This window comes from Scardinius erythrophthalmus (assembly GCF_964197995.2).
Source record: "Scardinius erythrophthalmus genome assembly, chromosome: 4".
Taxonomy (NCBI): domain Eukaryota; kingdom Metazoa; phylum Chordata; class Actinopteri; order Cypriniformes; family Leuciscidae; genus Scardinius; species Scardinius erythrophthalmus.
Window position 1 is genome coordinate 9,682,289 of NC_138224.1, and position 24,906 is coordinate 9,707,194.

At 36.5% G+C, this 24,906-nt stretch overlaps 2 protein-coding genes across 3 annotated transcripts in view; both read right to left on the reverse strand.

Moving 5' to 3' along the window:
* Positions 1-1,217: 1,217 nt before the first annotated feature.
* On the reverse strand, positions 1,218-4,547 carry cyb5r3 (cytochrome b5 reductase 3). The gene is made up of 9 exons (XM_081363539.1): positions 4,158-4,547; positions 3,757-3,879; positions 3,588-3,660; positions 3,397-3,503; positions 3,181-3,310; positions 3,004-3,087; positions 2,825-2,910; positions 2,357-2,456; positions 1,218-2,241 (listed from the first exon to the last, which is right to left on the reverse strand). Exons 1-9 carry the CDS (start codon positions 4,173-4,175, stop codon positions 2,069-2,071), a joined length of 894 nt encoding a protein of 297 aa, XP_081219665.1. The 5' UTR covers positions 4,176-4,547; the 3' UTR covers positions 1,218-2,068.
* Positions 4,548-5,471: 924 nt separating this feature from the next.
* Positions 5,472-24,906, reverse strand: part of btbd11a (BTB (POZ) domain containing 11a) — a 121,780-nt gene continuing 102,345 nt past the window's right edge. The window contains exons 4-17 of one of the 2 annotated variants that reach the window (XM_081363540.1): positions 23,937-24,089; positions 22,926-23,091; positions 20,244-20,333; positions 18,438-18,539; positions 17,634-17,727; positions 15,100-15,235; positions 13,271-13,494; positions 12,190-12,368; positions 10,824-10,929; positions 10,057-10,159; positions 9,452-9,533; positions 9,191-9,259; positions 8,686-8,799; positions 5,472-8,212 (exon numbers count right to left, since the gene is read on the reverse strand). In XM_081363540.1, coding sequence (XP_081219666.1) covers positions 7,991-8,212; positions 8,686-8,799; positions 9,191-9,259; positions 9,452-9,533; positions 10,057-10,159; positions 10,824-10,929; positions 12,190-12,368; positions 13,271-13,494; positions 15,100-15,235; positions 17,634-17,727; positions 18,438-18,539; positions 20,244-20,333; positions 22,926-23,091; positions 23,937-24,089 — 1,840 coding nt within the window. In that variant the 3' untranslated portion in view covers positions 5,472-7,990. The remainder of the gene's footprint in view (positions 8,213-8,685; positions 8,800-9,190; positions 9,260-9,451; positions 9,534-10,056; positions 10,160-10,823; positions 10,930-12,189; positions 12,369-13,270; positions 13,495-15,099; positions 15,236-17,633; positions 17,728-18,437; positions 18,540-20,243; positions 20,334-22,925; positions 23,092-23,936; positions 24,090-24,906) is intronic. The other variant, XM_081363541.1, reaches the window with a different exon arrangement.

A 24,906-nucleotide genomic window follows, 5' to 3' on the forward strand; every position in this document is an offset into this window, starting at 1 on the left:
CCCCATTATTCTACTTCATTACACATACATCAGAGGACGATTCATTCAAAGCTTATACATGTAACACAAGAACTAAAGAATAAAGATACATTTGTTTATGTAGTAGACGATGTGACAAACATGCTAGTTTCATACATACTTACTTAGCTGTCAAACGACAACCACAACACTTTAAGTGAAAGACCCCATCAGAACTAAAGTTATGTGGCTTTGACAATGATTTGGATAACTTGCTTACAGATAAGTCGAGTGACACTCGATTCCTGAACTTAATCGCAGCGTGTATCAGTTTTGTTTGTTTATGGGCTGCAATATGCGTGGTTTAGTGACATTATAATGCCGTCACTGAGCTGTCATCTGCAGAATCTAAACTTAAAACTATACAAAAGTCTACACATGTTGCTGTTGTCAAGCGTCATGTTGTCGGTCAAGCATCCAAATGTCAGACTGAACGTGAAGCCGCTTACGCCGCCTAGTGGTGCGGATGAAAAACGCCGCCTAGTGGTGCGGATATTTACAAAAGTTTATTTTATAATGCCAACAGACTCAGCATTGCTTCAGATTGTGTTATTGACTATTTACTATTCTGAAAGGTCATACACACCTTTACATTTCATAGTCTATTTTTTTTATATATATTTTGAAGCACAGTTTTGACCTGTTGATCATCAGCTCCCTCTTGTGGTCAAGTGTATCAGCACATACATTTGATAAATAATAAAACGACAAACCTGAGGTGCTGTTGAAGTAGAGGACTGAGATTAAAAATGTACATAATTTAACAAAAAATCTGATTTCGTCAGGGTCTCAACCAGCATAGCAACATGGATCTACCAGTTCTGGTAAATTAACCCGATGAGTGAATTAACCTCAGTTAAGAGTTAGAATGCACATACATTTAGTATTTTCACAAATGTAAAATGTTTCACAACAAATGACTCTCTCACTCCTCTAATAATTCGTCGAGTCGAATAGTTTAAAACCCCTGCTTCACTCAACAACAAAACAAGCGAGTATATGGGCAGACATTTTAGATCGACCAATACAAACATTAGCAGAACGGTTTCATTTGATTAAATGTTGATGAATAAACATTAAATATAGTTTTTAGTGCACATGTTTTGCTTGGAGGCCAAATTTAAAGAGATAAGATTCTTATAGAGAGCATTTTAACACATTAAACAACTTAAAATATTAACAACAAACTACAAAAACAATAAAGAATATACTTTTATTGGTCAATGCAAAATTATTGCAGAAATATGCTTCGGTCATGTAGACAAGCGGTGTGACCTGCAAACAGCATAGGTCAAATACACAAAGTATAATTGTTGTGAGATAATAAATTGTTTTTAATCATTGAATTCAGCATGGACTGTATGGAATCATGCATTTAAAACTGAATCAAATCTGTGCAATATAACAATGTTAACAGAAAGGCACTTAATAAATGACAAACCTCTTGATTTGTTCTTAAATTTTAGTTTTGTATTGACTAATGCTATAAGTTTCTCAAATGAACGGTGTAAATTGATCAAGGTCCCAGGTCCCACTTACAGAGTGATCCATCTTACAGAGTGATTGCATTAATATGAATAGTATAAAACTAATGAATGAGAACTTTGATAAACAGCTTGTTGTTGCTGCTAATGTAAAAATGTACAACACAGACACTATTAGCCATTATCAATATTTGTTGATGATTAAAAGTGTAAAGTCACGTTAAATTATTCCATTCCAATATCACCCTGCATCTGATAATATAATGAAAAAAAAAAAAAGGTTGCTTTAATCCAGGCATAAAACACACACGACTTCTCCATGACTTAATGGCAGATACATCTTTATGCATGCAGAAGTTTCTCAAGAAAACAGGTACATTTTGATATAAGCTGAAAAGGTACATGCATTTTTGCATCATTATAGATACAGATAAGTTAATGTGCAGGTAAAATGTGTAAAAGCCATACAGGCATTTGGCAGGTGTAAGCATGGCTATCATTTTAACTGAAGCTGCACTTGTTTAATGCAAATCCGCTTGCTTTCAGGTGTCACAGCTGAGACCCCTCTAGAAGGTGAAGCGCCTGTCAACGGGATGGCCCACCTTGTCCAGGCTGGGGTTGGAGGCGAACTGAATCATGGGAGGAGGTCCACACATGAGGATGAGTGTGTCATCCCCGGGTGGAGGAAGGTGGTTCTTCACCATATCCTCACTGATGAAGCCTTGGCTGTATTCCCAACCTACCACATGAAAGTTGATTATTTCAACACGTCACCTTCTGGTTAAATATAAATGTCACCTAAACTGAAATTAGTCTTTGGCTAAACAGCATCTGCAAAAACAAGATGTTCTTACCGTCTGGTGCCCTGTCGACGGTGTACCACAGCTTGAAACGTGCCGGGTGATTGGCCATGACCTCTTCTAACTCAGGGCGTAGGAGAATGTCTTTTTCTGTCTGTTTGAAGAAAGTAGTGAGTAGGAATAATTCTTAGTTTTAAATACTTGCCAGACAAACAAATTGAACCAAAGAGAAATTATTTTTGTCCATAGGAATTACACTCACTTTTCACATGAATATAGTTTTGGTATATAATTAGTACATCTATTTATCATGTATACACATATACACACATATATATATATATATATATATATATATATATATATATATATATATATATATATATACACATATACATATATATATACACATATACATATATATATACACATATACATATATATATACATACACATACAAATGACATATATATGTTCTTATTATAAACCAAAACTATATATAGACAGACAGACTTGGCTCACCTGGTTTGCAAAAAGTAAATAGCACACAGTCTCATCCTTTGGATCTTTCATGATTGCTTGGATTATCTGGAGCATAGGTGTAATGCCTAAAGAAAATAAAACAAAGATGTACTAACAGCAAAAGTTTTATTGCGCTCCAAAAACTGATATAGGAATAAAATACATGATAATGTGATTACCTGTACCACCAGCGATCATGCCAACATGTTTTGCGGTTTTCACCACAGGGTCTGATTTCTTATCAGGCCTGATTGCAAATGATCCTGCAAAAATGTTGATTGGGTAACTTCATTATGAAATTTTCAGCTGCTTTCATAGATTTTCTTTGTCTCACAGTGGATTTCAAGACTACAAACCTTTGCCCTTGTAAACCAGCAGCCCACTTGGTCCTCTGAAATCAATTGTGTCACCAATACGAAGGCTCTCCAAATACTGGGACATCTTCCCACCCTCTGGGAATTTTGGATGGACATTTTTGTAGTATATCTAAAATAAATGAGGTTGAAAAAAAAAATGATTTTAGCATTTTTAAAATCTTTAAAAATTCATCTTTGTTACAGTTATACGCATACCTTCACCACCAGATCCACGAAGCCCTTGTCATCATCACTAGACACCGGGGTGTAAGGCCTCACCGCAATGTTGCCATCAATCCTGGCAGACAGGTAGATGTGTTGCCCTAAAAATGCAATGATTCAGCATATTAAAGTTAGCCAATGAACAATGGTCAAAAGCAAAATGACAGCATATCTACTGCACTCACCAATAGGAAGTCCAAGAACATGTTCAGGTGATTTTAAAGCAAAGCGAAATCTTCTTGTGTCATGGCTAATAATCTTAATAAAAGACAGAAAGAATGAGTTAAAGCAGCTGATGCAAAGTAAAACTTATTTATGCACAAGTTAAACAATCACATTTTAAAATATCCTCACTTCTTTGTCCACAAGGCGCAATGGATACTTCAAATTAGGGTCTTCAAGGGTAATGGCAGGTCTGCCCTTGCCAAAGAGCCTCCGGAGCAAATCAAACACGAACCGAATGCTGCCAGAGATCAACTACAGAAAGGAAAATAAAAAAGGCATTTTCTAATCATGCAATAACCCTATACCAAATAGGTTCAAATACAAAATTATAATGGGCGTGTCCTGCACAAAGGCTAAAAATAAACTGATGGGTGTGTGATGCATAGAGACTGCCAACAAACTGGATCAAATTTGCATTCGTTTAATTCTTGAAACATCTGTAATAATGAAGTAACAGTATGCTAAGGTGTCAAGGTACAGTTGCGTGCTGCAAAAAAATACATACGCATCTATTTAATATAGATACTCACGTTGATGATGAAGGACATTTTCTCCTGCAGTGTTTACAGAGACTCTATCAAGTAAGGAAGACGGATATTTATAACACTTACAGGAAAAGAATAACTTTACTAGAAAGTTAGCCGTCTGCTTGTCAAAACGACTAATCTCTTCCTGGAATGGGAGGAGATAACTGCTGGTGACGTCGTTACGTTAAGCTCCGAAACCTTTGCGAATCGTTTGTTTTGAACCATCGGTAAACGAGGCTTCGTTACGCCATAACTGTATCGAAACGTTTTGACATATCAATGGCTCAGCTCACACATGAACCCGTATCTATAATCATAGAGAATATACGAACTATGGTGTCAACGCACGCAGTTGCGCGTGAGCTATTCATCCTTTGACCACCAGACGGCGACAACGTCCAAATAATCTTTGATCTTTAAACTAAATAAAGAAATTACTATAACGCATGCAGCAGAATTTCGTTAATTTTTCAATGGCTAAATCGTTCCCGATAAAAGATATGCTACAGGTAAAAGAAAATTGGCAATCAGTTAAAATATATAGCAGGTAAAGGTTGTATTGAATAGTTTTCATGTCAACGTAATGCTTGATCAAACTTGTTTAATTTACTTCTTATTGCTTTCTTCCAATACAATTTTGAGGTTGGATTCTGCAGTTAAAATCCAAATGGTTACTAATTCCCCCATTTGCTCACAAATAATTTTAGTGCAAATATAATGAATGTAAAATGTACAGTGTAGCACTTAATTTAGAATACAGCAACACATTTGTTTAATAAAATTACTAATTTAGCCCAAAGAAACATGGAAATGTTATCATCGTTAGCACTAATAAACTTGTATTAAAATTAAAGTTTAAGTTATTGCACATTTCCCCCTTTGACATTGCATACATTATATTTTACTTTAATGTTTGTATTGAAATATTTTATATTCTACCAATGATGTTAAGTTTTGTGATCACTACGATATAGAGGTTTTAACAGTGATTAAAATATGTATTTTAGGTGTGGGAATGGCTTAAGTTTTGATATTTAGGATATTGTCATTGGGCTAGTTTTGTTGCACAGACCTGGCAACCCTGTAGTTTATAACAATCTGGAAACACTCCAAATAACATGAATGTTTTCTGCTAAGTTTCAATTTGGGCATATGACAAGTAAACACACCAGTTTAGTCTTCCAAAAAGGCTTGGCAACTTGATCTCTAGCAAACCAAACCTCTTCACACGTTGAGGGCAAAATTTCATCCACACTCTCACTGAAGTGACGAACAAGATCTGTTGAACACATGTAAGGTGCCAATCAATCAAGACTCGACAGTTTATCACAGAAATTTATTGACGACCCAACACAGTGGTCAATCGTGGTCATTTCTATCGACTGTACACAAATGCATGTCATTGAACAACTGTACTGTAGCACAAGTGTAACATTCTTGTTTTTTCGATTGTTAAACTCAACCACGTCCCTTATATTTACACCAAGTTCTATAGATATTTCTCTATATATCTTTTGTACAATGTACAATGTTTCAATCAGGTGAAATAATAAGAGCAAACAAATTCTGTTAGACTCTGATCCAGCCAAAGCATGCAGGTTTTTGTCTAAAGTGTGCCTTAGTGGAGACCGAAGAGTTAAAGCATGTTTAACAGCCTTGAAGCAGAAAAAAAGCTGAAGCCAAGAAACACAGAGCAAGTCTCTTTTTATGTGGGGAGGTTTACAGCTTTTACGAACACTTCATGACATTGGCCTCTGCTTTACATTTGGCTACATGGAGAAGCATCCATGCTAAGCACAAGTAGTAGGAGAGCACTGACCTTGCATGGACATATTTGTGTCAAGTATTGCTTTTACAAATCTTTTCTTTTTTTAACTGTGAACACATATGGTGGGGTTTGCCGAGGACACTGCAACTAAGCACGTCCGATCTTCAAAATGACATGAACATGATTTATCCTTGTCTGTTTTTGTGTTAGCTTTTGTCAAAGCAATGACATTTTGCGAAGAACATACTGTAGATACAGTTACATTATGACTTATTATCACAAAAATAGCAGACAGGGATTGCACAATAAATGTACTTTGTAAGAAAATAAAGTAACTATACTAAGTTTCTTTAAAATAAAATCTTCACAGTTTTAAATTATTTGCATCATGATATTGTCAGCTACATATCAGTAAACTATGTATTTCAATTGTTCATTTTAAATTTAGTTATAATCCAACCTTTCATTTTACATGAGGATGTTCATAACCAAGTTGTTCCATTACATACATGAAATATAAATCATACAACAAAACAGGACTCTTGGACAGCACTACCAGCACGTCATGCGTACTTAATCATATAGTCACTTCTCATGTGTGCTGATAAATGGAGTATTTGGTGATGTAATTTCCAGATAGTCTTTGGATGAAATGTCGTAAAATATAAATCTGTTACTTTGGGTTCAGCCTGGTCAATAAAATCTTCTGCTGGTAACACTATACGTCCAGTGCAGTTCCTAACTTACCAACATCCTGAAGGGTTACAGACAAACACAGGTAAAACCAGAACATGCACACTAAAAACAGCTTGTTTTGAGCTGGCTTCACATTTTTCACATTGAACAAAAGCAGTGCAGCAGGTGAGGACTGGGGATTTGTACATTGGGCCACAAAGGTAGCGACCAGTGCAATGGCATCTTTCATAACACGGTTTAGACAGACTCGCAAGCAACGGAGACCTCAAAGGACCACAGAGGCCTGCACAAATGGGCGTTAGTAAATAATTCTGCATCCACTAAAGGAAAATGAGCTCCTGTTTTTTTGTGTATTTTACAAAAGTTCCAGACTGCGGAGGACCCATGCAGATTATTCAACACAGATCGTTGGTTACACGACCTCAAGGCAAAGATGAACTGCTCAGTTTTAAGTGTACTAAGCACAGTGGTAGATTGGAGGGTCATTAAAACGTGTGGGCTGAAACGAATAGCTCAGAACTGACGCACTGGTGGACGCGATGAACATTTGGTGAGAAGTATAAACTAAAAGACACAACTCAAATAAGTTTAGTCTACTTGGATCATTTATGTTGGCTCAAAAGACTGAAGGTAGCAAATCCCTATTCCTTAAAACCGCAAAGCTTTAAACACAAGTGCTAGTATTTAAACAGCTGGCTTATCATTGTTCTGTGACACAAATACCAAAAGTTGTAGTCGGATGTGAGTATTATTAAGTATATAAAACACCTCCGTTTTAAAACTCTACACCTAGTGGATGTTTTTGTCCAACTTGAAAACAAATGCTTAGGAACCTACCGAACTTAACATGCATTGTTGGCTTAGCGTTTAGTGTCGCTTGGAAAGAATGTTACACAAATTCAGGGTTCAGAAGGCAGGCTAACAATATTACATCAATTGGAGAGTAATATAACTGTGTGCGTTACTAAAACTGTCCACAGCGGGTAGCATGGTGACAGTTCCACCTAAAAATGAAACCGACCCAATCCACATGCATCGCCGAGGCAGTGATGACATCAGAAGCCATGGTTTCCCTGGGCACTAACATTGGTTGGGGCGTGATTAGCTTGTCACAACGTTGCTAGAATGTTTCCACAACGTAACGTAGCCCTTGGAATGGTATGAGCTCAGCAGGCTGACGTTTCTGCAACGTTGTGGAGATGTTAGCCTGTGGACTAAAACCCATCTCTTGGCCTTCCCTACAGTTCATCCCGTCGGGCAGGTGCTTGTCATGTCGGCGGTGATGTTTGAAATGTCTCCAACTGGTTGGCACACAATAATGCTCTTGATGAAACCGCTGTAAGGAACAGTTGGCATGAGTATGGAGAACGTGTCACACGATGGAGCCCTTGGAGGTTGAGAGATGGATGGAGCGGATGCGCAGGGCCAGGGTTCTCTCGAGGTCATGGAGGACGTCGTAGGACGGGCCTGGACCGGGGCTCTCCGCAGGAACCTCATACAGTAGCTGCTTAAAGTTCTCCAGCTCGATCAGGAGCACCATGTTCTTCAGGAAGTAGCCCTCGATGAAGGCTGCCAGCTCCAAGGCCCCCAGGAACTGAGGATGCGTGGGACGTAATGACAATGTGAGACACAATGGGAGTTAATGTCTTGTAATTTTTCCTTAATAATGTTGTATACAAAGCCCTGCTAAGGTATCCAGAGGTATACAATGTAAAAACCATGCAGTACTATAACATAATGTACCACAATTCTTGCCTAAATATTACACACACTAGATACTTAATCTGTATATTTCTAAAGACTCAAAACAAGCAGAGCAAATTAAGCTCCTGACATTTACACAGACAGACAAGCAATTATTAGAACAGGTCGCATTCTCCTTGGCATGATGTATTTGTCTAATCAATGTTATTAACCTTATAAGTATGCAAATACAATGTTAATCCAGGGTTTTACAAACACACAGTGTACAATCTCTGAACCGGGCAACACATTAAATAACTAATCTAGGGAAATGTATAAATAAAAGTGCAATAGAATGACATATAAATGAATGTTTCAGAGCACCTTGGCATGTTTGTATATGTCCACGCAGGTGTCGGTGGTGATGTTCTTGGAGCAGATGATTTCACAGTGTCTTTGGAGAGCCTCAAGTTGGAAGAATTTGGCTGAAGACAGGAGCTTTGAAGCAGAGGGACTGTTAATGAGCCAAACTCATCAAGCTTTCAGGTTTATAACGATCAAGAGCAATCGCTTAATTAAGTTTAAAATACATAAACATTTATCAGAAGTTCTGCTGCAGTTCTACGTGCTAGAGAGCCTCCATCTGCTAAAGATAAATGAGAGATTACATATAGATTTTTTTTCTCAAAGTGTTTTCCGATAAGTACGGCATGAGAAATCTCCCATACGCCATCAGACCGTAATTTATCCATTCATCACATTCAGCATCATCTCGAGTCATTAATCATTAAGTCATCATTAGTGTGTGGGTGCCATGGTGATGAAAAAAGGCTTTAGAGCAGGAGGAATTATGAACATAAAGGAGGAAAGAGAAGAGAATATTTAATACCTCCATAATTTCAGTGTTCCTGATGTGCAGTGACTCAGTTCCGCCACAGTAGAGATACTGCATTACCAACTGAAACACATAAAAATGTTCTCAAACTTCTAAGAAACATTTTAAGACAGACGCTTAGCACTAGTCACAAACGTACAGATGTATTTTGTCACTAAGCCGAACTGTGTTGACAGAGAAGGGAATTAGGGTAGCGCAGTTTGACTGTAATACCACATGAGCTTGAGTGGGATTTATGAATCAGAAGATTCCAACCTGAAAAATGTTGTACTTGACATGACTGATCTCGATGCACGTGTTCTCAGCTGCAGGCCTGTTAGAGAGCAGAGACTTAAACCTGCATGTCAGAAAGAGGTAAAGAGAAACATTAACTTCCTTTAAGTGCTGAATTATTACTAAATCAATTATTTACAGAGCTCAGTAAAAACATTTACATTTTAAATTGTGTGGCTGTGAGATATTCTGAATTGCATGTCAATGCAAATTAATTCATGAATATGAATTAGCTCATTCTGACATTAAATCCTAGACCATCCAGTCACTTTGCATGAATTAATATTCTTGCAAACTTTGCAGATTTGGAAAGGTTTTATTATTAAAATGTTATCTTGAGATGAAATAGTACCAATTTCTAAGATGGCAAAATTGAAATGTCAACAATTGGATGGATGGATGGATGGATGGATGGATGGATGGATGGAATAACATCAGGTGCTAAAACTACAGTGAATTATAGACTATATTAGAAAAGTGCTTTTAATGTGAGCCAACTAATTTGAACGTGTGCTAAGTAAAGAACCAACGTTCCAAGTTCTGCCACTCCTGCCATGTGTAATAAATTCTACAATATCAAGACATACCTTGCTGAGGCAGTGAAGAGCAGCACTTTATGGGCATAAAAGGGCTTTCCTTCCACCAGAAACGTAACATCAGACATCTCTTTATTGTTGAGAAAGTGTGGATCTGAAGGATGTAACAAATCAAATGATGAAGTCCCCAAGTCGGAGACGCAATATTACATAACACTGATTACACAAGCTTCTTCATTATTTAGCAGTAGTGGCTTGTCTTGTGTTTGACAGGCTGTCATCAACACATTAAATGAAAGAGCATGAAAGATGTCTGTTTTATAATTCTATACCTGGCAATAGCTTAACCAAAGCCTAGATGGCACTAGTGTTCCTCTAAAACTTCGAGAGTCAAATTAAATTTAACCAGAATTGTATATTCTGTCTCCTGACTGAAACTGTCCTTGTGACACTGTAGTTTGACTAATGCAGCTCAGTTCATGGATTTAACAAGCTTCACCAATTAACTCCCGATAAATTTGAATCCTTGTGCAGCACAAGCTGATTTGACATTTTCTAATGATCTGAATTGACACAACAGTTATGGTTTTGGTTGTCTTATTATTTTTTTATTAGCGGATCAAAAACAGACAAAATTACTGGCCATATTGTGCCTTAAAAGTAAGTTAATCTTCTTGTTTATAGAACTGTTGTTTCCCAGCAATTTTGCTTGTTTGATTCTGTTAAATTATTGATATTGTTAGTAATGTAGAGGCAGAGCATAAATGGATTCCCTTTTAAAGGCGAACCTAACAAGACGGCGCCACTGACATACTCACCCAAACGTGACGTTTGCTTCTTTTTGATCTCTGTGAGTTTGGGGATTGGGAAAGGCCCGTAGCATTGGGTAAAGATTACTGACAGCTGCTGGCTGATCATCTCATTCTGTAGATCACACAAACACACACGGTGTAGTCAGACCCTAAATTCTGTTTTCTAAAAGTAAAACGCATCCAAGCCTACGGTAATAGCAACACCGCACTTGTGATGAGCTCTGTAATGAGAGGATTTATCATGTTAATTACAGAGAAAGCTGAAACTGGTGTGGCTGACGTTGATTGCCTGTTTGCTCAGAGACAGGGACTGACACGCAGTGATAACAATAATGCAGAGACTTACGAGGGACATTAAATTCTAAATAGTGTTGCAAATAATTTAAAGTGTAAAATAACAACAAAACTGTGCTGTAATATTATAGAGACTAAAACATAAGCTACTAAACTATTAAAACAGTTTTTGTTAAAGGGATAGTTCACCCCAAAAAGTTCTGTTGAACACAAAAGATATTTTGAAGAATGTGAGTAACCAAACTGGTCCCCACTGACTTTCATATTATGAAAAAGAAATTACTATGGAAGTCAATGGGGACCAGAAACAGTTTGGTTACCGACATTCTAGCTTTGTTCAACAGAACAAAGAAAAATCATACAGGTTTATAAAAACTTAAGGGTAATGATGACAGAATTTTCTTTTTTGGGTGAAGTATTGTAACATGTCTGTTTGTTTTTGGACTCTATTCTTTGTTTCTATTGTTCAGTTTCCCGCCATTCATGTGTTCCCATGGTAACCCTCCTCATTAGTTCTTTTGGTTCAGTTGTGTGTCAATTGTCTTGTCAATCAGTTCCTCCCTGTCACCTGTGTATTTAAGTCTTAGTCTTGTACTGTCTGTCGTCTTTGTTGGATGGTTGTTTCTGAGTTTCTCTTCTTTGTGGGTTTTAATTAAAAGACTATTTCGTGTGCTTCATTGACACAGCCATTCCGTAACAACTATCCCTTTAATCGAAATAAAATGATTATGGAAAAACTTGAACAAAATTTAGAAATGTTGCCTTCACAATTAACTGAAATGAAGTTGAAATAAAAATAAATTAAAGCCAAAGAAAAAATAATAACAATTTCAAAAGCACATAAAAATAGCCTAAAATGGAAATATAAAAATAAAAGCTAATTCAAAATACTACAATACTATATAAATAATATTAAAATAACACTGATGGCAGACAGGTGGAGTGTAGTGGCTCTGAATTGCTACACTTCACCTTGATTAAAACTCTACTCTATGAATGTCTCCTGATATGATCAGGAAGTACTGGTAAATAAAGGACTGATACTGGCTCAGGCTGAAATAAAGCATTGAGAACAGACCTTGCTGGCTCGAAGGATCTGGAACATGAGTGGCAGTCCGTGCGTGATAAGCTCCTCTGTGTACTCGTCTTCTTTAATGCAGCTGAAGTCCTTCAGCAGGCCTTGGATCAGCGGCCGCCGCTGCTGCACGAAACACGTCCGCAGGGACTCCAGCCACGTGTGCAGGGTCCACGGCACGCCTGCATATGGAATCCATATATCAATTATTTTCAGAAATACATTCACTTCAGAATCGATCTGTCGCCTCCATCGATCTGTCAATCCCCTGTAAGGAGAACTAATGCAATGCATATTGCAACTACACTACACTAAAAATTGGGGGTCGGTAAGACTTTTTCATGTTTTTGAAAGAACACAGTATAAAAGGAAAGGATACACAGTAAAAAAACCTAAAAATAAAGGATTGCAATTTCAAATATCTGTTTTCTGTGTCTCATGATCCTTCAGAAATCAATCTAATATGCTGATTTAGTGCTCAAGACATATTTCTTATTATTATCAATGTTGAAAACAGCTGTGCTGCTTAATATTTTTGTGGAAACTGTCATACATGTTTTATAGATTCTTTGATGAATAGAAAGTTCAAAAGATCAGCATTTATTTAAAATAGAAATCTTTTGTAACATTATAAATGTCTTTAGTGTCACTTTTAATCAATTTAATGCATCCTTGCTGAATAAAAGTATACAATTCTTTCACAACAAAAACCTTACTGACCCCAAACTTTTGAACGGTAGTGTAAATATAGTAGATATGGTGCATAGTGATACTGACAGGCAGAAAACAATACACACAAAAGATATTCATGGGTGTCTAGTTAACTAGCAACTAAGGGCCTAAAACATTGATGCCACTAACCTGGTAAACTTTGAGAAGCGATTAGTTCAGCCTCAAAATTAGCATTACAGTAGTGGATTGGTAAAAAGAAAATGGACTTTTTACCTTCACGAGTAAGATTGGAAATGGCTGTTTTTATGTGCACTGCGCATCAGATGCCATCTGAGGCTGAGACTAATCGCTGAGTGACAGAAGTGAGCCAGGCGGTAGATGTCTGTGGTAATCGTGCAGTGCTTTTACTAACCCAGGCTGCGGATGTCTATGGTAATGTCCACATGGCCGTGCTCGGCACTGTGGTACATGGCCTCGCGGAGGGCTCTTAGTTTGGCCTTGCCTGTCCGGAGAGTGCCTTCATTCTGTGGTGCTCTCCTCTCTACGACCTCTGAGCCCTCAGCTAGGATCTCCTCCAGAGACAGCACGTCCCCCTTGTCCTTTTCCACCTGGGACAGAAGCTTCCGGAACACGTTCCTGCAGGAGCAAGTGCACGCAACAAACTCGCTCAGGTATGTATACTCAAAGGAATAGCTCACTCACAAAACAATTACTTTAAGTTTTTTTTTACAAAGGCTATTGTATGATTTCAGAAGACTATGGACTACTTTTAGACTATAATAATTGGACTACTTTTAGGCTATAATAATTTTTTACTTTGTCTTTTTGAAGCATGAACTTGAAAGTTATACACAAAATTATCATAATAGAAAAAATATTATTAAAAAGAGCTGCATAAAGAATCCTTAAAATGCTCTTTTGTTACACAGACACATGCACTAACATTCAAAAAATTTACTTTAATTCAGTTATTTAGAATTTATATTCATCAAAGAATCCTGAAAAAAATGTAGCATGTTTTACACAAAAATATTAAGCAGTACAAGTGTTTTCAACATTGATAATAAGAATGTTCAGCACCAAATCATTGATTAAATCAATGATTTCTAAAGGATAATGGGTAACTGAAGACTGTAGTATGGATTCTGAAAATTCAGCTTTGCCATCATAGGAAGAACTTACATTTTAAAATATATTGCAATAGAAAATGTTATTTTTAAATTGTAATAATATTTTACAATATTACTGTTTTAATGTATTTTTTATGAAATAAATGCAGCCTTGGTGAGCATATTATTATTCAAAAACAATTAAATGTCTTACTGACCCCAAACGTTTGTACATTAGTATGAGTTCAGAACGTCATGACTTGAGTAATTAATAACAGTATACTTTTTGTGTAAAGCAAAGATTGACTTTTTTTCACAAACAAAAACAGTCATAATTTGACTGTTATATACAAAGCCATTAGCTATTGAGGATTACTTGCGTGCAATCAGAGGATTGATGAGTACAAAGTGTTTGAAAAAAGAACATCTATAAAATACTGAGCGCTTCTTTATGACTTCCATTTATCAATGCATTCCAATGTGTTTTTCTTCTCTGCTTTGCCGCATTTTCTTGTCTTTGTAAACTCATTTACTTTCATAAAAGTACCAGCGCTCTACGACTGATCTAATATGCATAAACAACCAAACACTGCGACATGCACAACTCCAAACATCCCTAGGACTTGAAGCCAAAGACATCCAGTTCTGGCTCAGATACAGATGTGTCCCGTTCTGAAGCCATTTATAACGGATTGCCTTAATACCGCAGAGGTGGGTGAGTTGGCTGTTGAACATGCTGGATTCTCATTCAGACGTATGCAATATGAATTTCAATAAGGTTCCATTATGCAGCGCTGGCCATAGGTGAGACTGAATGAATGAATGAGCAAGCAGTCATCCATACCGTTCACCAGCAATGATGGGGTTGGAGTTGTGGTAGTAAATTACACACAATTTTACAGTCAAATACACCAGCTCAGCTTTTATAAGTGCCAATAATAACACATCAGGGGTTCAGTTCTGATAGATTAAGTTTCTGCAGTCAGAATGATGTATAAGGACACAGAAATAATGATATGTGTGACAAATGTGTCAATGAACTAATGAAAATTCAGTTCCCCGTTGTGCTGGTGGTGAATGTGCTGTCACTTTATACACTTCATTTGCTGTTGAGTCATTGGGTGTGCTTTACCTGTGTCCATGTGCTGCTGCAAGGCTGTATGAGTTCATTTCACCCAGCGGACCAGAGGAAATGCCATTACGGTAAGTGGTGCCAATCAAAGGGTCTGCTCCCCTTTCCAAAAGCAGACTGACCAGCTCAAAGTTGCCTGTTAAAAGAAGACCATTTATATTACATTAACTTGGCTGATGCTTTTATCCAAAGCAACACATTTAGACACCTACTATTGAGGTCAGCAGAGGCACATTGCTGTTTACAACTAGTAGCATATCTCTCAAATGTGTTTCTTGTGACCGTATTAAAAGGCAGACGGTTTCTTATGACAACATACATAAAACACTATGCAAATATGCTATGTGTTGGTAAAGTGCAAAAATATTAAATAAATAAATAAAGTGTGAAAAAATCTCAGTTATTTTAGTTAATCATATGTTGATAGTGTAAAAATGTTAAAAAAAATGTGGGAAACAAATCTCAGTTATTTTGGTCAATCATAATCATTTCAATAATGAATGAATGAATGAATGAATGAATTAATTAATTAAATAAATTGCGAGAGTGTGAAAAAAATCTCGATTACTGTATTTTAGTCCCCTCCTTTTATCATAAGACATTGAGTTAGACCAGTTGTGTGTTATTTTCTTTGTTTAGTTTAATAAGGGGATGGATTAAGTCACAGATTTTGTTTATTTTGGCCTGATTGGCTCCTCCATCTACAATTCCATTATTCATATTAAGATAGCATAAATTTAAAATAGAAAGTCCTTTATCTCTTATCTGTCATGGTTTGACCTTGAACAGGTCATAAAAAGGTACACATTTTACTGGCAGTTGAGCTTCAGGAAAAGTATTTATCAATCAGATTGTCTAGCAGGTCGTCCCCAGATTGATTTACTAATGTAAATTAGCAGGCTGTCCTGTGCACATCCACATGGACTAATGAGGAGAAAGCTTTTCTAAATTAGAAGGAAAACCCGAATGTTAACACTGGGGGTAATTGACCCAGCATACAGCAAATGGGGCGTAATCAGTGAGGCCTGATGAGCTTTGGATCCGATGAGGCTCAAACAATCCCATCCGCAGCCATTTCTGAGGGGTCGCAAGGGAACACAGGCATACGGTTAAACCTGTTTCTAGACATTTCGTCTCAGTCGGTTTGGCTTGTGTTCCTTCATTCCCCTCTTCTGCATGAGATGATACAATTTTTGTGAACCCCCATCCTTTTTTATCCCACAGAGAAGGTGCCCATTACCAGCTGACTCAAACTTGAATTACCCAAGTCTTCAAGAGTGTGTACGCTAAGTGGGGCAGACAGGTAATTTTCAGCATTATGCTGGAAAACACTTGGCAAATGTAAATGAATATCACTCAGGTCAATTCATATTCATAGGACTGCCACAGCCGGGATTATGAAATCTCATTTGGCACTGGTTTCAATACATCATTCCACCATGTGGACTTGTCACATTCACACTGTGGATGTTAAAGGGAAAAAAAGCTGCTGTTGCTAAGGCTCATTAGCAAGTTTGCAAAGAGCTCCTGAGAGCGATGCAGCCCCATCAGTCTCTGAATAATACTATTATGGTTCTGGAACCAGTCTGGGGCACAAAAGTATAATGTCTTCAGTTTGTCAGATAACAGTCAGCAGAGACCATTTGGTTGAAATTAGAGGCACAAAAGGAACAGAATGTAACCATTTAAAAAATGGGTCCTGGATGTAGAGTGAAAAATCATCTAAAATGTATTTACTCTGTATGCTGTCAAAGATTTCACTCACATGGAGGCGCCATAATGTAAATGCCACTAAGGCAGCACTCTCAAAATACCTCATCTACCCCTAAATTGTGCATATTACTACCTTAAATACTTGGAAGATATTCTATAAAAAGTCAAAGTGTTTTGTTTTTTTGTCAATACAATAAAAGTCAGCTAAATCCAATGTCCCATTGACTTTCATTGTATAGACAAAAACAGTTGAAACATTTTTTAAAATATCTACCTGTGTCACAGAAGAAAGTAAGTCATTGAGCTTTGGAATGACATAAGAGTAAGTAAATGATGACAAAATGAGGGTAAATTATCTCTTTAAGGTACTAATATTCTTCCTTTAGAGGTAGATAAGGTATAAAGTACTGTAACAGCTAAAGGTAATATATATATATATATATATATATGACACTGCATGTCATAAAGATAATTTACTGTGGCCCTAAAAAGTTTGGACACTTAAGCCACTGCATAATGTCACTGTATTAGATATCAAACCATAAATATCGAGTGGCATTTATTTTAAAGATAGAAAACTTAGCCAAATATAAAAAATAAAAAAAATGTAAAGGATAAAAAAGCAGATATATTGTTGGACTGTGTGAACTTGAGGGAAACTACTTCATACATCCAATAAATATAACCTTGACATCAGTAATTGTCTTTGGCCAGTAATTGCTTCATGTTTGCAGATGCCACTTGGTTTTATATTTTGCAATTTAATCATACATAAATTCATACTGTAAAAGTTTTTGTATGGCTTCAGTATTTTGTGGTACCTGCCGCAGACGCCAATTGAAGTGGCGTCTCAGTGTAATTCTCTGTGCCTTCTTGAACCGCTCCCTCTGCGTTAGCTCTGGCATCCAGTAGAAGCTGCTCAATAAGATGAGAAAAACAATCATTATAAAACAGATTTTAGAGGATTTAACTTTAATATCACCAAGATACCGGTAAATAAAAGTCCTGAAATTGCATTAAATTAGCCTGCTCTTTTCATCACATAGGCCACCTGCAACTAATAAACATCTTTATGGTAATCTGGTCATAATTTCTTTCACTCTTGATGCTTTAGGTGGACGATTTTTGGTCTGTTTGTCAAAGAAAATGGGAAATTATTCATACTGAATGAAATAAAAAGGATTTCACTGATAATATCTCCTACTGTGGATGTGTGCTTCTGGGAAATTGAGAAATATCCCAGGAAATATCCCCTTTGTCTTTCCATTTTCCTGGAAGAGCTAAATAAGTGTCTTGGTAGGACATCGGATTCAACACTTATAGAGTATTTACAGTGAAACTAAGACTTTTTTCCACTTTTGGGGGGAAAAGTAGAGTGCACAGTCAATAAACTGGCCTCTATTTTTAAAGCGTTCCTCTTTCTTCCTTGGCACATATGGCCTATTCCTACTACCAATCGACATCCTCATCCAAGCTCCTCTGAACTGGGGCAGCACCATCCAGCCCACAAGAGTCTAACATCACATTTTTTTATTTGTGCCATTATTATTATGATGGCGGCATCATAATAATAATCAAGGAAAGTACAAAGGTGGAAGGCATCAAATCATTCACACCGCCACTACCTGCACGACAGGGACGTGTCCGTGTAACACGGCGAATGTGAGTGGAGTCCCCTGCCTGGTGTCAGGATAAACTGAGGGGTGCTTGTGTAGTGAGCTGGGCACCTGGGAATCATATAGGTGAAGTTCAGGGAGAGAAAAATTCAGCCATTATATACCAGAACACTGTGCTCCAATTGCGGAATTGCAGGAGTACGAGAAAGAAAAAAGGGGAAGGAAAGAGTGAATGAGTAAGCGGAAAGTTGGAAAGTTCTTCCGCCGTCTGGCTGTTTTGTTAATTCAAGCGAATAGAGGAAGAAAGAGCAAGTGCTTGTTTTGTTCTTCAAACCCCTTCTTCCATCCAGCCCACAATCTAGAGTTTACTTGCGTCTGCTTTCCTTTGGACAACCCCTATACGCCCTCTTCGCTTTACTCAAAATCCTGACCACGGTTTGAAGACAGTTCACGGTTTTTATAGCGGTAACATAAAGACTGCAGGGAGAATAATTGGCAGCGAGTTCAAACGCTAGAAGTGTAAGTGAGCAGTGACTCACGTACAAAGCACCAAAAAAGAAGGCTTGTCTGGTTTTAATGCTTACAGCTGTAATGCATCCTGAACTGAGCCCTGTAGTCAATGGTAAATTATGCAGGCATCTGTTCTTGTCTAGGCAAACATGACCTTTTGGAACTGATTTTTCGGGTGGGATTAAGGTTAACAATTGTTTGTGCAAAATCGCCTAGGAACATTAGGACATAAGGTAGGCAAATAACTGCACATCTGCCCACCTGCTAATACTCTCCTTGAGATTGAAGCAATTTGTAAAACAAGTTAAGATCACTGTTTATGCATTTGGTGCTTTGTGCCCAAGTCAACAACTCCATTTAAAAATGGCCTTTAAGAGTCAAATGAAGACGACATGAGGTAAAAGAGCACAATATCACATCAACATATATGTACACAGGACTGACTTTCATGAAAATGGTCAAGAACATAAGGTCAAATTTCAGCCCAAAATAATTGATATTTTATCTAAAAAGTCATGTATGTGAAATACTACTATGAAATAATCTACTTAAGATGCAAAGTAATTTATTCATTGTGGTACTATTTGTTATACTGCATTAATATATACAGATTTTATTATTATAAGAAAATCACTAAATTACAATCATTCGAATCATCAAAAATAGTGAGACTTCTCATCCAGACATATTATGCTAATTAGAAAACATGCTTAACTGTCATAAAAGTAACGTCACAATGCAAAAAAAAACATATTTTTGTGTGGTAAAATATGACCTGTACCCGTTCTTCACCGGTTTCAGGACTAATACATGAAAGGCAAATACGTGAAACATGTTCCTTTTAATATCAATTAATGGCCCTTATATTATAATGAAATTGAGTCAATGCTGTATATGCAAGCTAGCCAAATGAATCAGTTTTAATCCACTTTTATAATCATGTTTCATGTTTTCAACCTGAATGCTTCACAATCAGTATATCTACTTTAGGCAATCATTGTATTTTTAAAAAATATATAGTTAATAGTGTTAAAAATACATTTATGTCAAATGTATTTTACATATATGTCCATTTTGCTGGAAATCATTAGCATATCTCATTTGCTTCTAATCTAAATAAATATCGACGAGATCAATGAGAACCTAAGTAGACACGACCACATTTTAAGTACATGCAAACAACATCGGGAAGAGGACAGAGAGAATAGTTGATTAATTTCATAGAGATAGGATAGTTAGTTTAATAGAGACAGAGGAAAACACTTCATAAGACACTTCATAATTGTCCAAGCAAAAAATACTGACCTCACTGTTAATGTCTGCCCCAGCATCCAGCAGCATTTGCACCATGGCCTCGTCCCCACGGACGCACGCGTACATGAGAGGGGTCATGCCCTGAGCAACACATAAAAAATACTGAACACCTGCAGTAAACATGCCATAGTCTGAGCCCATCGCTGTACAGCCTACAGCACATGTTACTGCGGCACTAGTTAAGGGTTATTTAGCAAAAAAGTCTCTGAAAATAACATTGTCTTAAGGGCTTAAAGTGTCCATTTAAATGAACTGAGTGGAACAGTAATCTTTATGGATGATGCTCAATTAAAGCACTTTAAACAGAAAACAATTCATTCTCACCATCAAATCTTGCACTGCTTTAGAGAAACACACACATATAAGCATCAGTGCATGAAGGCACATGAAGCCAAATAATCAGCTATGTTTTTAAACATTCTTTGAAAGAAAACACACCATTAATACCCTCTCACCTTGCATAGTCATGTTTTGATATATATATATGTATATGTATGTATATGTATATGTATATGTATGTATATATATATATATATATATATATATATATATATATATGTATGTATGTATGTATGTATGTATGTATGTATGTATGTATGTATGTATGTATACACACACACACACACACACACACACACCGTATATATATATATATATATATATGTGTGTATATGTATGTATGTATGTATGTATGTATGTATATGTACACACACACACACACGTATATATATATATATATATATATATATACATGTGTGTGTGTGTATATGTATGTATGTATATGTATGTATGTATATGTACATTTTAATAATGTTTTTGTAAATGTTGAATTGAACAAACAAAGATCAATACATTTCTTTAAAGGTAGTTTTCATTGTTAACGTTAACTAATGCAGTTACTAATTTTAACTAATGAAACCTTATTGTAAAGTGTTACCGAAAACTGTCTATGCGTTTATATAATGGTGACAAATCTATCTAAATTTCTTCTGGGTCTCTGTAAAAAGAGATATGGTCAAGTTTTTAGTGCACTCAATTTCACAGTGATTTCAGTTAATTTATTCCTAATAAATTTTGCTCTTTACACGGGTAAAGGGGTTTTAGGCATTCTGCTTGATGTTAACTGTAAACACTTTATTCCATTACTAACTCGAGAGTGTGCGTTCTACAAACAGTTTTCACCATGAAAAAGGAGATTCATTTGTCAGTTGAATCGTATTTTCCCTCAAGGCTTTTTTTGAAATAACGAGTCCCATATTTGCCAGCGTGATTTCGGAGCAACTCTTCCAAAGTAAGATGGAGCAACTCTCAATGATTCCCAGCTGGACTCGACAACATTTCTCTCTGTCATCACATCACATTTTGCCTCCGTGTCGCTTCAATTTTACATGTTAGTTTAATCCACTTTGTCAGCACCGGCATGTCGCCGTCATTCTTTGCATAAACTGGCTGCTGTTTTTAAGACAGACCGTGACAATAACATGCAATCATAAGATATACAGATGACACTATTTGATTCATAATACCGAGTGTCATGACTACTATCATGATAGATGCTTCCTACACAGATCAGTCAGATTAAAAGCGTTTTTCCTTATTTAAAGGTCATGTAACATCTTATTTATTTCCTTAGCCTCTAAATGTCTATGTGGGTCATCTTTCTTCACATAATATTATAAGAAACCTACTAGGCCATTTTTCATCTACAATGACACACGCTGCAGAAATGTCATTGATTCTCAAATATTTAATGGTATGAGGCAGATGCTATACAGGGAAAACTATGGAAGGCAGATGTGGGGAAAGTCACAGTTTACATGAGCAGTTACATTATGGAGTAATTACAGTGCAAGTTCTGATTAATACTAAAGGATGTGTGATTATTTTATGACGTAATTATTTTGTGGAGCTGCTCATAAATACACTCTGTTATTATGTTGTTGGTGTTGTAATTAATTGCATTCATAGTCACTGTAAAATGTGTTACAGTATAAACAAAAGGGTCTGTGCCAACAGAATTTAAAAGAAACTGTAGGATGGATAAGGAGAGCCAAATCCTGTAATCAAAATACATGCTCTTTATCTTAGTTTGCACAATTCAACAGTGCACGTCATTTCAATTCATGATTATTTGTCAGCAAAATGCGTCATCCGATGAACTTTTGACAGCTTTGACGACACCATTATGACTAAAAGTTTTCTAAGAAGTATTTCCTACTCAAGCAAGGCGGTGTTGACCGGCATTATATACCTATTTGGCAAAAGGGAAGATAATATCCTTTTTTCTCTAGTCAGGTAGCACCAATTTTAGACAGCAAAGTTTTATTGAAACTTGCTCCACTTTCAAAAAGACTTTCTTTTTAGTATCACCAAACTTCTTTTTATTGTTGGTTCAGAAAATGCACATTTATTTTTTCTGTATCAAATGCAATGACATTTAGAATGTATGTCACATTACTGAAGTAAAATGGGTTGCAAATGCCCTTTCAAGTTGACTATTTTTTTCAGTGAATATCATTGCCACTTTCAAGGTCATATATTCTCCTGTTAATTATATTATTATTAGATATAAAGGTGCAAATCTATAATCTAGTATATACTATATTCAGGTCTGAATAGTACATGAATGCTACAAAATGTGTGGTGTGTTTGTGTGAATATATCAGTGCCCACCTGTTCACTCATACTGTTAATGCCATCTGGCCCGAGCAGGTTGACTGCTTGCTTGACCAGGTCAGTTCGTCCACAGTTGAGCATCCGGAAGCCCAGGTCCTGCAGAAATTTTGCTTCTGTGGATGCAGCGTCCAGTTTCCTTGTGGTACAGAAGCAGTCGTCTGCTCTGTTGAATAAAAGGTAAGTGTTTATTTACTTTTTTTAATACACATACATTTCTTACATATTCTGCCACACTAATTAGATTCAGCCTAGCAGCTTGTAATTAGGTATGTTTTTATTATATATTCTTTCATAATTCTTATTTATTTTAGATACATTTATAATATTTAATTCATTTATTATTTAAAATTTATGTAATGTATATGTTTTAATTTATATATTACATTACATAATACATATATATATATAATAATAATGTAAATAATATATAATACATATTGAATATATAATATAATACATTATATATATTGTTATATATAAAAAATCTAATGATTAGAAAATAATTTATAAAAATCTATTTTAATTTCTTTCATATAACATCATTTTCTTTTTAAGAAACTGTTACTAGGCTTCTAGGCTAGAAGAAAGACAATACACACACACACACACACACACACACACACACACACACACACACACACACACACACACACACACACACACACACACACACACACACACACACACTTTAAAAGACTGTTGCCAAGTTAACCAGCATCTGTTAAGGTGCTCCTCAAAATAACTACATCCATGTAAACATAGCACTTCAGAGCCTGTCACTAGGAAACTAAATCCAGACAAGAATTTAACAATACTCTGTGCAATTCATACGATGCAGTATGAGTACATTGTGTGTGTGTGTGTGTGTGTGTGTGTGCGTCTATGTGTTTGTGTGTCCTTCTGTCCTTTAATGAATGACTAACTGTTAATAAAGGCATTCTACAAGCATAGCGTGTATGCCGATCGTGTTTGTGCATGTATGGAAGTGACGTTGCCTTCCAAACCTACTTTAGCTGCCGCGGCTCACAGTCCACCCCGGGTAACAGCAGTCGGGCTGCCTGACGCACATCATCACTGTCCACAGAGAAGCTTCGGCGGTGTTCTGTGTGCGCCACGGCCACCCGGATCCATTCCATCAGTGGAGGCAGGACCAGGAACGGCCTGCAGGGGCAGAAGAAAATATAAGAAAAGCAGTTTACTGATTTCATAATTTATTTTTGTCAACAAACTTCATTCCTAGTATTTAAGAATTAAACATTCAGATCAAAAGGTTTTTAAGATCATAAGAAACAAATCCAGTCCAGTGCGTCCAAACCTTCGACTGTCAGCATACGTTTGTTTCCTTTAAAGAAGTAATCATAAACTCTCTGGTGGGATTACAGTTTATACTAATTACCAGCACTAAGCTTCATCTAATTAGTGTGGCGGATATGAAAGTCCTGTTACCAAACTGACAAGCTTTCAGTCAGAAAAAGATCATTTGAGACTCATAAAAACACTCTCATTCCAACAGACGAATTTGAATTCAAAAAATAGAATTAAAAGGCTGCAAATGTGCTTCCATTACACTTTCTCAATGTGCCAAACATCACTTTTACATATTCAAAACTATTCTTTACAGGGCAAAGTTTGAGGAACATGAGGAAGCTGACTCAACTGCAGTGAGTCATAATGATCATGACCATGAAATCCGATGAACATATTCAGATTATTTTACTGCTGTTTAACTGAGTTTAGAGTCTTGTCAGGTTGTTGTGGATCAACATTAAATAATGGTGACAGCTATATAACATGACTATATGAGAAATGCACAGAGTTGGTTGAAATGGACTTAGTTTATGGCTTTCAAGTATGAAAAAGCAATGACTTCACCGTTTTTGTCCGCCCACACAACATTATCTCTGTTCGTCTTTGTGTCAAAGTTGTTCCACACACCCCTCTGTGCTAAAAAGCATGCAATGTGTGGGACAAAACATGT

Excerpts from the sequence above, each read along its gene's own strand:
- cyb5r3 (XM_081363539.1), bottom strand. Across the intron at positions 2,911-3,003 it reads CATGATCGCTGGTGGTACAG|GCATTACACCTATGCTCCAG; the intron begins GTAATCACATTA and ends TATTTTCTTTAG. Across the intron at positions 2,242-2,356 it reads CGTCGACAGGGCACCAGACG|GTTGGGAATACAGCCAAGGC; the intron begins GTAAGAACATCT and ends TTCATGTGGTAG.